This window comes from Anopheles moucheti, chromosome 3, assembly GCF_943734755.1.
Source record: "Anopheles moucheti chromosome 3, idAnoMoucSN_F20_07, whole genome shotgun sequence".
NCBI lineage: Eukaryota > Metazoa > Arthropoda > Insecta > Diptera > Culicidae > Anopheles > Anopheles moucheti.
Genome location: NC_069141.1, coordinates 79140242 through 79154744, shown reverse-complemented (window position 1 = coordinate 79154744; position 14503 = coordinate 79140242). Strand labels below are relative to the sequence as shown.

The 14503-nt window shown below is 45.7% G+C and overlaps 1 protein-coding gene across 3 annotated transcripts in view; it reads right to left on the bottom strand.

Moving 5' to 3' along the window:
- The window catches only part of LOC128305499 (uncharacterized), a 29214-nt gene that overhangs the window by 3757 nt on the left and 10954 nt on the right, over positions 1 to 14503 (bottom strand). For 2 of the 3 annotated variants that reach the window (XM_053042974.1, XM_053042973.1), the window contains exons 4-11: positions 8927 to 9179; positions 8409 to 8846; positions 8075 to 8341; positions 6497 to 6619; positions 4754 to 5061; positions 3014 to 4681; positions 345 to 2708; positions 5 to 264 (exon numbers count right to left, since the gene is read on the bottom strand). In XM_053042974.1, coding sequence (XP_052898934.1) covers positions 5 to 264; positions 345 to 2708; positions 3014 to 4681; positions 4754 to 5061; positions 6497 to 6619; positions 8075 to 8341; positions 8409 to 8846; positions 8927 to 9179 — 5681 coding nt within the window. Of the gene's footprint in view, positions 1 to 4; positions 265 to 344; positions 2709 to 3013; positions 4682 to 4753; positions 5062 to 5612; positions 5616 to 6496; positions 6620 to 8074; positions 8342 to 8408; positions 8847 to 8926; positions 9180 to 14503 lie in introns of all 3 variants that reach the window. The other variant, XM_053042975.1, reaches the window with a different exon arrangement.

The following is a 14503-nucleotide window of genomic DNA, read 5'->3' as shown; positions in this document are numbered from 1 at the left end:
GTACTCATCTCCGTAGGTGCTTGTTTTTCCGGGCCCAAGAAACCCATGGCTAGCAGGATCAAATCGGCGGGATAGTATTTCTCCGATCCGGGCACCTCCTTCATGTTCCACTGGCCGGTGGGCGTTTTCGTCCACTCGACCTGAACCGTATTAACGCCCTTGATGCTTCCATTACCGTCACTAACAAACTCCTTTGTTGTGGTAGAATACTGGCGAGGATCCTTGCCCCATTTTACACGCACCTCTTCATGACCGTAGTCAACACTAAAAGAAACATTAAAACAACAATGTTAAGACGACTGATAACACATCACCATTTCCCCAAAAACCCCCGCAATGCCTACCGGAAAATACGAGGCCATTGCGGCCACGGGTTATCCTGGGCACGCTTCTCCGACGGAATGGGTAAGATCTCAAACGTGGTGATCGATTTAGCTCCCTGACGCAATGAGGTTGCGATACAATCGCACCCGGTATCGCCACCACCGATAACAATCACGTCCTTGCCCTCGGCCGATATCCAGTCCGGTCGTGCACCGTTCAACTTCTTCTGGCTCGCCTCCAGGAACTCCATCGCAAAGTGAATACCCTTCAGTTCACGGTTCGGCAGGTTCAAATCACGTGGCCATGTAGCGCCGGTCGTGAATAGCACTGCATCGTACTCCTGCTCCAGCTGCGAACCCATCACATCGCGCCCGATGTGGACGTTGCAGCGGAACTCAATGCCTTCCGCCACCATCAGATCAAGCCGACGCTGTACGACCTCCTTCGATAGCTTCATCGTGGGAATACCGTACTGCAGCAAACCACCGGGACGATCGTTGCGCTCGAACACCGTCACCTGGTGCCCTGCCTTGTTAAGCTGCTGTGCGGCTGCCAACCCGGCAGGTCCCGAACCAACGACCGCTACTCGTTTGCCCGTGCGCACTTGCGGTACTTGCGGCGTTATCCAACCCTGCTCGAACGCGTGGTCAATGATCGCACACTCAATGTTCTTAATCGTGACGGCCGGTTCCGATATACCGAGCACACAGGCGCCCTCACACGGCGCCGGACAGACACGGCCCGTAAACTCGGGGAAATTGTTCGTCTGCAGCAGTTGATTGATGGCCTCGCGCCAGTTGCCATTGAACACAAGATCGTTCCATTTGGGAATGATGTTTCCCAGCGGGCAACCGTGCGAGTTCGACTGACAGAATGGTACGCCGCACTCCATGCAACGGGCAGCCTGCACCTTCAGGTTTGTGCGAACGTGCGGGAAATTGAACACCTCCTTCCAGTCCTGCTGACGTTCGGCTGCGTTACGGTAGACGGAAGTTTCACGCTTGTACTTGATGAAACCGCGCGTCTTGTCCAGTACCTGGTCGAGTTTCTTCTTTGCTAGCTGCCCATCTTGGATCGATTCCTCAATATCCTTCACCTGCGGTTCCTTCGGATGTCCGTTTGCCGTGATCGCCTTGGCTGCCGTTTTCTCCTTCAAAGCATTCAGAGCCTTCTGATACTCGTACGGGAATACTTTCACAAACTGTTGGCAAGGTTCGGGCCACTTTGATAGTAGCTCCTTCGCCACCTCGGAACCGGTCTCGTTAACGAACTCCTGCAGTAAATCCTTTACCGTTTGACGATCCTCATCTAGGTCGAGTCCGAGCAATTCCACCATGCCCGGGTTCACCTTCGAACGGAAGGTTCCATCCACGTCGAGTACGTACGCAATTCCGCCCGACATTCCGGCAGCAAAGTTACGTCCCGTCAGCCCCAAAATGACCACCATACCGCCGGTCATGTACTCGCAACCGTGATCACCGACGCCCTCCACAACGGCCGTTACACCCGAGTTGCGCACACAGAATCGTTCGGCCGCAATGCCACGGAAAAACGCACGACCCGAGGTCGCCCCGTACAGACACACGTTGCCCACGATCACGTTCAGGTGCGATTCGAAGGTAGTGCCCTCTGGTGGGCGAATTACGATTGTGCCTCCGGAAAGGCTTTTACCAACATAATCGTTGGCATCGCCCTGCAAGGTCATTTTGACACCCTTCACCAGGAACGCACCGAAACTTTGACCGGCCGAACCGGTCAGGTTGATGTTGATCGAACGTCCGTCCGGTAGACCTGCATCGCCGTAACGTCGTGCGATCTCATAGCTAAGTGTACTGGAGAACGCACGCTCCTCATTGTTGATCTTCATGTCGAGCGTCTTGTGCGTCTCGCCGCCCTCAATGACACCCATCGAGCGATTAATCAGCTCGTTATCGGCCCGCTTCTCCAGCACAAAGTCCTGCCGCAAAGAGCCACCCACGATGTTCGTACCCGGACGCAAATCCAGCGCACTCTTCAGCAACATCTGCAGATCGAGAAGGGATGCCTTGTGCGATACTGTTTCGCGCACCTTCAGCAGATCCGTGCGGCCGATCAGCTCTTGGAAACGGCGCAGACCTAGGTTCGCCATGATTTCGCGAATTTCCTCCGCAAGCATGAAGAAGTAATTGATCACATGTTCCGGCTTGCCAGCAAATTTGGCCCGTAGTACGGGATCTTGCGTCGCAATGCCGACCGGGCATGTGTTCAAATGACACTTGCGCATCATCGTACATCCCATCACGATCAAGGGTGCAGTGCTGAAGCCAAACTCATCGGCACCGAGCAGTGCTGCCACAACGACATCGAAGCCGGTACGCAACTGTCCATCAGCTTGAACAACAACTCTGCAAAAGACATACCAAAAGAGAATATAAGTCCAATATTATCAATACAAGTTCGGTGGTTGACAAGAGCTCTAAAGTTGGTGTTGGAGCAATTTCTGGATTCCTTTCAATTTAAAATGGACTATGTACAAGCAGATGTGTTCTTCCATATTTCTCGCACTTTTATAAGACGAAATCAATTCTATGTAACGTGTTCCGACATGATGGATGTGTCACTTGAGAAAGAGAACAGAAATCCACATTCCACGCCAGGAATGGTTCCAACTTTACCACTAGAACAACTGCAACTAATGCTTCTACCTTACCTTGAACGAAGGTCATTAAGCACAAGCACCTGATGTGTTTCGGCAATTCCCAACTCCCACGGTAATCCAGCTGATTTGATACCGGTCCAGCTGCTAGCACCGGTACCACCGTCATGGCCAGAGATAACGATATGTTCCGCTTTGCCCTTCGCCACGCCGGAAGCGACCACACCAACACCCACCTCCGACACGAGCTTCACGCTAATGCGGGCCTTGGGATTGGCACACTTCAGGTCGTAGATCAGCTCGGCCAAATCCTCAATCGAGTAGATGTCGTGATGCGGTGGTGGTGAAATCAAACCCACGCCCGGCACCGAATGGCGCGTGTCGGCAATATCCTGCGACACCTTGTATCCGGGCAACTCTCCGCCCTCACCCGGCTTTGCACCCTGCGCCATCTTAATCTGCAGATCGTCAGCATTGGCAACATACGCGGCCGTTACACCGAACCGACCGGATGCGACCTGCTTGATGGCCGAACGGCGGTTATGTTGCGGATCCTGGTTCATATAGCGGTCAGCATTCTCACCACCTTCACCGGTGTTGCTCTTGCCCCCGATACGATTCATCGAGATAGCCAGTGTGGCGTGAGCTTCCAGCGAGATACTGCCAAAGCTCATCGCACCCGTGGCGAACCGCTTCACAATCTCGCTCGCTGGTTCGACTTCCGAGAGTTCAACGCGCGGGCGGCCCTTCGCGAACTCCAGCTGACCGCGCAGCGTACACAGCTGCACACTGCGCATGGTCGTATCGCGGAAGGTAGCGTACGCACCCTTGTTCTCATTGACCGCTGCTTCCTGGAGCGCGGCGATCGCACCCGGCTCATTGATGTGACCTTCGCCGCCAGCCCGCCAGTGGAACTGGCCGGGATTGCGCAGTATCTTCGCGTCGGCATGGTTCGTACCGTGCACCAGCTCATGCCGCTCGAGACCTTCGCGTGCCAGCACCTCCAGCGTTACACCACCAATGCGCGACTGCGTACCGCGGAAGCACAGATCAATCACATCCGCACCCATACCGACGGCTTCGAAGATCTGCGCACCTTTGTAAGACTGAAGCGTCGAGATACCCATTTTGGCCATCACCTTTAGAATACCGGTCTCGACGGCCGTTGCATACGCACGATAAATCGCATCATCTGTTAGCGCTGGATCTAGCACACATTCATCGCGCAGCGCACCTACCATCTCGAACACCAGATAGGGACAGATTGCGTCGGCACCGTAACCGAGCAGCACGCAGATATGGTGGACCTCGCGCGCCTCTGCCGTCTCCACGATCAGGCCCACCTTCATGCGCTGGCGCGTCTCGATGAGATGGTGATGGACCGCACCGAGGGCGAGCAGGGACGAGATCGGTGCCCGATCAGCAGACGCGTTACGATCCGACAGCACCAACACCTGGTAACTGTTCTGCGCAGCCGTGTACGCCTCAGCGCAGATGCGTCGCAACCCGTTTATGTAACCCGGTGGACCCTCGTTCGCTGGGAATGTAATATCGAGAACCTTAGTTTTCCATCCGCGATGCTGGTTCCGTTTCAGAACTTCAGCATCCGGTATGCTTAGGATCGGATTATCCAACCAGATGCGATGTACCTGCGAGGGTGAGGCCACCAGTAGGTTTGCCTCCGGCCCGACCGGGCACTGTAGCGACATGATGATTTTTTCACTGAAAAAGGTTCACAACGAGGAATAGTTGTATATTCTATCGACAGCGCAACAGTGGTCAATGTCAACTTACCGGAATGGATCGATCGGTGGGTTAGTAACTTGTGCGAATAGTTGCTTGAAATATTCGTACGGCAATGGTTGGAACGCCGACAGGCAGGCAAGTGGCGCATCGTTACCCATCGAACCCAACGCTTCCTTCTTGTTCTTGATCATCGGCAGCAACAGCATATGGATAGTCTCCGTTGTGTAGCCATACAGCTGCAGACGTGGATCCAGAATTCCCTTCTTTTCAACCAGCTGACTGTCATCATTGGCGTTCGTGTCGGATGTTCCGTTCGTTTTTACAGTTGATTCGCGCCGAATCTCATCCATCGTGATCTGAAAGGAGTGATTTGCATAATATTAAACAAACGGGCTGAATTTGGGAAACAAAAATAAAATACAACAAAAGCATCACACTAAACACAGCAGGAATTAGAAAACCTGGAAAAAGGTAGTATTTAAAAACAGAAGGTTTAATAAATAGAACAAACATGTATACACATAAAACTAGGCGCTTACATGACTAAAACATGAGTTTCACAAACAAACAATTGCTACGGAACTTTTAACAAGTACAAAACTTAAGAATAATTTGGGAAGTAATAAACCACATGATCAACCTTAAACGTGGGGCATTTGCGAAAAATAACGTAGCAAACGTTTAGCTAATAATCTCTACCAAAGCTAATAATCTCTACCATACTTAAGCGATGAATGATCTCGGTTTATCCCGAGTGGAAACATAAGGCAGCATCCAAAACCAAAATGTAAAAGCAAACAAAAAGCCCATTTTATAAAGCATGAAAGCATGAAATTAAGTTGCACGCAGAGAGGCACACTCAATAATCACGAAGGGCTATTACTGTGATTGTTCGTAATCCACTTACCATCTGCAGTGTGGTCATGATGATGTTGAAAAGGTGACGATTGTTTAATTTTTTAAAGTTGTGTAGAGTAATTGCATTCGAATGTTGTTGCATTGGCATTCAATAGTAAAATTACAAATTGATAGGGTTGCGATAAGTGATCGGCATTGTTAACGTAAACCAAACCAAGTATCCCGTAGAAATGATTAACGAAGACATGAATTTATACGTGTGAATCAATGGGGAGAAGGTTTTAAAAATTAAGTACACAAAAAAAACAACCAAAAGGGGATCATTATGTAAACAGGAGACAAACGAAACAAAATATTCAATACATAAATAAATCACCAATTATAGTCGATTGATAACAAAGGTGGGCAAGTACAGATTGTTTGTTTTTTTTCGAGGGATGAACAGTAAATTGTAAATCGTCGAATGGACAGCGAGCGAAGAGAGCGCGCGAGAGAGAGAGAAAGAGAGATAGGGAGAAAAAGAGAAAAGAAAATATTTTTTACAGATTAGTAAAAGTTGGCCGAATTGTTTTCTTGAAGATGGTTATGTACATTAATCGTAGGACTGAACAAGGTTCTCGACGAAACATAACCCAAATGCCTAGAATGAATGACACAGTGTTAGTTGATGCTAATTACGACGCAAATGTTCCAGTACTACACCAGGATACAAAATGAAAAATGGAATGAGTTAAAGGATGAAATAAAAAATAGCAATTGCCCTATGAACTTCTTGGGTGTCTCCTGATTCCGTCCTGGTTTCAATCGATATAGAACCTTTTTGCCTTCTGCAGCCATCATCTATCGATTGTTTTTCGATAATTTCACCTCATGAACTGCACTGAAAGTACACAAACCCCCGTAAGAAAACATTAATCGCATGTGGTTGCCTACCTGTTGCTTCAGCCATTCGCTATGCGGGCGAGACTTGGCAATTTCCGATTTCAGCTCGATGTCCTGAATGAGCGCCTTCTGCTCGGTGTCCACCAGCAGCATACGACCCGGCTTCAGGCGGCTCTGTATATTAGACGATGAACGCGCATTCACAAGGATTCACACACATCCGATTATTCGACCATTCAACAACATTTCGTCCGCATTGACACCACCACATGTGGTGGAATCATTTGTTCGAAAGTGTTGCAATTGTAAAGGTTATTAAATTATTTTACGTGAAATTACGTGATATCCAGGCAAATGTGTGTTTAGCGTTACATTTCCGAACCATTTGTACGTCAGACGCCCATCCGTGGAGACCATCGATGTGCGCCAATAGTGCACGTGGAATTGAGGCAGTAAGTAGGAGATAGAGAGAGTCGTATGCGATGCGATTTTACAGGGAAAAGAATAGGGAAACATTGGTATGATTAGAACAGTTTGTTGACTTTTTTTGATAAGAAAACGGATAAGCATCAGTTTGCATATCGAAACGTAAACGGAAGCAGAATATTGCCTTTTTGGTTTTTTGCATGATGATGATCCTGACACTAGTGTTTTTGGTTTCGAATGAATTGGCTGGCTTAGACGAGCGTATTAGGGACTCGCGCGCAATCGCTTTTTTAACGATGATTTTTTGTTTTACTTTTTTGTTCCTATAGCGCTAGTATGTGTTTTGTGCGTGTGTGTGTGTATGCGATTATATGCGCGAAACAGACGGTACACGAATGATGAAGGAAGGAAACGCGATCGTGACGATCTCGGACGAAACTTGGTTAACTTGAATAATAAGAAGAAGAGAAAAAACATACAAGACTAGAAATGAAAATGCCTTAAGAGCTAACGGGTGAGAAGCATTACCGCTCACTTGTCCCGGGACATTCCCAACGACTAAACGGGACTGGGAAGACTTGGAATCCACCGGTACCACCAGGGAACAGAGACGAGCGCGCGAGCCCGGCCACACATACATCCACCCCGCTTTTTTTTCTATCCACACACACAGAAGTATTTACGCATATTCGCAGTATTATTTCCCCTCCCATTTTTGGGCTGTTCTTGGAAAATACTTTGACATTCATTGGCTTTGAGCGTATTACGGCGTCCAAATGTTTGTACGCCAGTGTGGATGCATAATTTCATAATGTGTCTCTTTTCCGAAGGCCAATTATCACTTCTTTGGTCACGGTGCCATTCTGGTTGGGCATGTTTCTTCGCTCGTATTTGCTCACGAAAACGAAGGTGTGGACCGACAAACAATCGATGAGAAAATGATTTTCGATGGCGTTAAACTATCCCGGGTCAGTTGATGTACGGTCCACCGTTGATGCGAATTGTCTGACCCCTCTCATCATCAATCGGGTGTTCCTCCGGGAAGCTTCACTTGACGTGGTAATGGTACGATTGGTTTGGCGTGTGTGTGGAGATGGTGGTGGTGGTGATGATGGTGGAGGCTTTATTCGATTTGTTTTTATGAGAGCATGTTTTAAACGAATCTACAAAAAGAAAAACCGCATAAGTACACAATGGTTCTACCTTTAGCGTAACGTCTTTGGGATCTACGTCGTAAACGCCGACTTCCGAAGCCATGATGAGCAGGTTGTCGCGGGTAACATAGAAGCGGGACGGGCGTAACCCGTTACGGTCGAGAATGGCACCGATGTAACGGCCGTCGGTGAATGAAATCAGTGCCGGACCGTCCCACGGTTCCATCACACAAGCGGACCAATGATAGAAGTCACGCTTTTCCTGCGACATGGTACGATCGTTCTGCCACGCTTCCGGCACCATCGTCATGACAGCCTGTAAACGGAAGAAAACAAACAAGTAAACCGATAATCCTCTCTTCGATGCGTTGATGTTAACTTACTTCCGGAAGCGATCGATTTCCAACTTGAGTCAAAAATTCAAGAACGCAGTCACATGAACCGGAATCGGACAGGTTTGGCTCAACCACCGGATAGAGCTTCTTCAGCTCGTCACCGTACTGCTCGCTCTTCATTACACCTTCACGCGCCTTCATGAGGTTCACATTACCGCGGAGCGTATTGATTTCTCCATTGTGTGCCAGCACACGCAACGGATGGGCTCGCTCCCATGATGGAAAAGTGTTGGTGCTGAAGCGCGTGTGCACCAGCGCCAGATAGGTGAGAAAATCGGGATTTTTCAAATCCAGGTAGTACTCCCACAGCTGGTCCGACGTAAACAGACCTTTGTAGACGATCGTTTTTGGCGAAAGTGAGCAAATGTAGAACCGGCGGCCCGGACGCTGCAGCTCGTGCGTGGCTCGCTTGCGCAAAATGAATACCTAGCAAAATGCAGACAAAAAAACACCATTAGTACATTGCGTTTCAATCAATCAAAGGATAGGAAACACTCTTTACATACATGTCGCTTAAAGGTTTCCTCGTCGACGTCGGCGGTAACAAACACCTGCCGGGATAAGGGTTCACTTTTGCGTGCCACTGCACCGACTGCTTCGTGGTTTGTGGGAACATTGCGCCAGGAGATCACCTGTAGACCGAGGCTTTCAGCCAGGGAGTTAAACTCCTTTTCTGCCTCCTCGTGCGAAGTCTTATCCAGATAGAAGATACCCGTTGCGTAACGGCCAAAAGCGGGAAGTTCAATGCCTTGAGAAGCGCTGTGCAAAAAAAAGAGAAATCGAGATCGAATTAGAATTTTCTCATTACTGGAAGGCGATGGAGACAAATTGAAGTAATTTCAAGCTTTCTTTATGATAACAGTCACACCAGGAAGAATCAATGAAATCAATCAAAAACAGCGCGCGCGCCACTGACGTCATTCACTTGTCTGCGGCGATTAGGCATTCTGTAACGAGTGCACTCTCTCTCTAGCTTGCATCATAGTTATCAACTGTGCGGTATAAGTTGTTATTGATCTGTTGTATTTACAAAACCACAACACGAGAGACTAAACGAATGCCTAACAATTGACGCAAATGACTACCCTCTTTCTCGTAGTTCAAATGGTTGTTCAGTAATGTAGAGCTGTATCATATACTTCACACGTTTAAGATGTTCATTAAATTAAGTTAAATGCACTAGAATACACAGAACCTTCCATTACATATTAATGTAAGCATCTTATATTCGTTGATGGGATACCATTAAAAATGTTCCTAAACTTTATCTTTTTGGTTACACGTAAAATATCATGGTACTGTGAAGTTATTGTGTGATCTGGAGATTGACTATGGAAGACGAATCCGGTGCTCCGGACCACTCCGAAGGCGAATAAAAGTCGGAGTCCAAGACGAAACTAGTATTCCTGACTGCTAAGAAGTCGAATAAAGTACCGGCACAATACCGAAGTTACCTCTCGACAATTCCGGGATCGAACACAAAGTTTGAAGTTCGAGACTACGCTCGAGTCAATTACAGCAATCTTGACTACTCCGAGATTTAATTCAGAACCCGAGATAGTTCGTGAGCTGGAACTCAGTGTTTCGGACCACACCGCAATAGAATCCGGAGCCAAATCTGAAGTAGAATCTGGAGTTTTGAAATCCGTGGTGCGCGGTAAAAAAAAATCCGTGGGATTCTAGTAAGTGTGGAGTAGATTTCGACATTTTGGATTAATCTACCTCTAGAAGGAGATGAATTTTACCCATCATTAGAACAGGTTGTAAAAGTGTACAGGATACCATGCTGAAAAAAATTTACATATTTTATAGCAGAAGATTTCAACTTGAAAGACGACGAACGTTTCGGACAACCGAAAACTTCTTCATTTACGTTCCAGTCATGCTTGGCAATAACGTTCTGCAAGTGTGACACAATTCACTAACAGCCAGCAACCACCGGAATTCTGAACCCCTTTTTTCTATGAATCAACTGAGACGATCTCGGACCGAAATTCAGCTGATACTGGTAATCTTACACGCATCGCCTGTGAGGATGTGTTGAAATTTATCAAAATAATTAGCCAACAATAAAATCGCTTCTATGGAACAGAGCGGGTCATACAGCACCGGATCTAGGCGGTTAAAGACAAGCGGAATTTCATTCAGCTCATTCCCCCATCCGTTCTCTTATCATAATCGTCGCTTACGACACTGCTGCGCTGGATGCTTTTTTGTTATACTCTTTTTGACCAAGCAATTCCCCCCGTGTCTACTTTCTTGCACGACATTGACACGTGAACTTGAAATCTCTTGAAATAAGGTCCTGGAATCTGGGGAGATTTGATGTTCCATTCTTCACCTCTTGATTGGAGTTTGGAGTATGAATCATTTGACATACATCTTTGCTGCCTCGAAAGCTTTCGCCAGAGCGGATCTTAGTGTTGGAACTCAAGCCAACAAACAGCACACTAAGGACAAAGATCACAAGCAAGTAGCGTACAGGAATTGATTCATTCTCTCGTGATCGTTTCGTTATCGAGTGCAGTGATCATTATCACCATTATCTGTCGGTACCGTAGACTCGCACTGTACGACACACGTAGATTGCCTTCGCTACGACATTGAAATGACCTTGTCCTTCCTATCCCATGAAGTATGTGTATGTGGGTATGGCCGATCGGCGGTACCAAGTACCTTTGATGGAGAAAACTATAATGAAAACTCACGTATGCGCATACCAATCCGCCAAAATAAACGAGGCCGTAATACGTCTCTTGTTGGATATCGAGTACGCTAATGGATGACTGACGGAGAAGCGCGTTGTTTCAAGCAATTGGCACCTTGGGATAATGTAACAGAGCGTCTGGAGCGAATTCTCGACCAGCACGAGATATGTTGCCAATTAACGATCGGTTGTGAAGTTGCGTGCGTCATACAATTATGCATGCCGAGTCGATAGAATGTCTTTGGTAAACAAATAGCCTGCTATTTTAAACCTTCGCTAAATGCATGGCACAGAACTCATTATTTACACAATACCAGTAAAAGTTGAAGTGATTTATATCAGGTCCACTGTGTAATATGCACAATGTGTGTTGGTATTATTACTGTGCCGGGTATTATATAAATGTTGTACCGACTAATGCGAACCAAAGTGCAATTGAAAAACAAGACTAACGACCCCCATAATGTCGTCAGCATCCCACACTTTGTTGTATATTTTTCTTTGTATGTTGCAATATGGCGAAAGAGTTTGTTGTTCGATTCGTTGTTCCAAAAATTAAATCTTGTGACAGAAGATACGCCACCGTCATCAACGATGACATCCTTGACGATGGACGAACGTACGTAGAAGTGCTAAAAAAAACATTAACGAAAAAATCATGAAGACTCTTCTTGAGACAAACAAAGTTGTTTTGAGTATGCGAACGAGTTATACTTTGTCGACATTTTGTTGGATTGCTTCAAGCACATCCACCGGCAAAGTTGAATGGCTCGTGCAATGTTGATTCGGCATTACACAATTTAGTCATATATTTTTTGTTGTTGTATCTTTATGCACCTTTTAAATTGTGCTCCATCAGACATAAAAAAAAAAACAAACAAAAAATAAACTCAAGCTATCGTCATTTGCATTCTTGATACACTTTCATTCCTTTCATTCATATGGTCCCAAGACAAGAGATCTTTCGCCCCGACGACGATAAGAAATTAGCCCGACCGGCAGCAGCAATAGAGATTCGGTTTTGAGCGACACACCGGGTAATAACAATAAAAAAAACTGCGACATCGGGAAGACGCAAATGCGCGATCACGCGCTACGTGCGTGATTCTGATTGCCGTACTCTGCCGCGCTCCGGCGTCATGCTCGTGCATTTATAAAACCGGTGTGTGGGTCTTCGTCGTGAGGTGGTGGTGTTTTCTTCGTCCAATGTGTGTGCCAGAACAAACTCTTCACCATTCTCTATGGGGACGCGTTTTTGTGTGTTTTTTGTTTTGTTTTATTTGTATATACATTTCACACAATTTTAATAGCGTGATGTTCTTAGCGTTTTGCAGGAACGTTTTATCATAAGCGTAGAGGTGGTACCACTTGAGGCAAAGATAGAAAGCAGTGGGAGTAAAAATAACCTTTAAAATATGCACATTTTGGTTCTTCGCTTTGCTGGTTTTAATTACCATTTTTAAAATTAAGTCTATGTGTTTAGCAAATTTTGACAAACATAAAGTTCATCCAAGGAACAAATAAGCCTTCCTTCCTTACAAGATACCTAAACATAAACTACTAGAATCTGAATCTACTAGAATCTTAATCCAAAGTAATATTCACATTACTTTGGAAATATTTTCGAACAGAGTAAGAGGAGACGTTAGAACTTCGAATACATCGAATCTTCAAAAAGAACCACTAAATGTAATTAAAACTAGTGTGAGGCGCGTGAAATCGCGTGAAACATAATCGTGTGAAAAGTTAAATAAATAATACACAAACACACCCTCAATACAATGTTATTTAGAACATGGTGGAGGGCGATCGTGCAATGGGGTAGTAATTATTTGTTCAAAACACACCATGCAAAAGTTGAAAATAACAACATAACATATGAAATCCGCTAGGAATGATGAAAAATAATTCCACACGGTAGCAAAACAGCGTTGAAGCGGTAGCGTTGAAAACACACAACACCCACCCTTAGACATTAGGATCCCATGTCCCACTTTTCTTCTCTCCTTCAACCAGCATCTATAGTGTAGCATGGTTCCGAACACTTGCCGCGGGGGGAAAAAGTAATTATAGTTAAAAATATTTAGTCTTCAACCGTGCGGCGGCGTCAGCTGAACGTGATCGTCTTGTGTCTGCAGAAACGTGTACCACACGACCACTGTGTGGTTGTTGTGTTTTTTGTCTAAGGCACATTTAATACACCATCTTAGAAGCTTGAACATCTGCTGATTTCAGTATTATTCGTTGATTTGCCTTCCAAACAGCAACAGCGCACTGTTGTGAGAAATAGAGAGAAAAACCACCGATCGCCTGTTGGCTTAAGCTTCTATTTCCGACTGTTCGCTGCCAAATGTGCAGACATGGGCATCTTGGCACGTGCTCTACAAGGGGGAGCAAAGTGCAATTAAAAACATTTCGATCTAATTAATGGCAAGATTTGGCCGAAACAAGTGGGTTCCATGTTGGCGGTGATCTATTATAGAAAGATCACGAATTAAATAAATGGTGGATGGTGGAGAAGAAAAGAGAAACTTCTAGCCTAATGTTCCTAATGTCTAATGTCTATTGCGAACTTAACTGTTTACTGATAGACGTTTGGGTGTTCTGTGCCGAATGATGCAATATTGCTTCCAATAAGTTAATATTTCCATCCTGATAGATTTAATGTGAGATACGAATCTCGTGCCCATTTCTATTAGGCTGTTTTCCACCGTCTGGACGGTTTGCTCTGTAGACAAACATGTAAGCAAAACAACAAACAGAAGCTTGTCCAAACCGAGACAAATCTATCTCGTTTCTTATCAATCAATCATTTTCGCGTTTTTGTTTGGCCATTTGAATGGTACCGACATCGGGCTGTAGAAGAAGACACTCTTATTAGGTACAATCTGTCAAACTCCACAAAGTGGGAAGCTTATCATTTGTCTGACTGTCCAGTCTAATTATGACTGAGATGAATGTCAACGTCGAAACTAAATGCCTCGAATATAATGCAATGGAAATCAAAGTCTAAGTGTCGGTCTAAGAATCGAAACATATATTATGCAACGCTTTATTCATTTTATTTTAACATTCTATCATCCCTTGGTAAAATCACGTTCATTCTAATGAGAAAATAAATTACCCCTATCCGGCACGTGTTATTTTTTCAATTTTAATGGTGAAAATCCATTTGTGCACGTTTTAAAAATAGGATTTTTTGTTGTAAACAAGATGATTTTTGTTTTTCGTCGTTACGAAAGCAAAATCCTTGAACCCTGGCTCGATGCGAACGATTTCAATTTAGCGACATTATTTATCTACCCACCGAGCATGAGCATACAAAAACGAGTGGGCAAAGGAAAATAAAATTAAATAAGGTCCATGGTGATTAGAG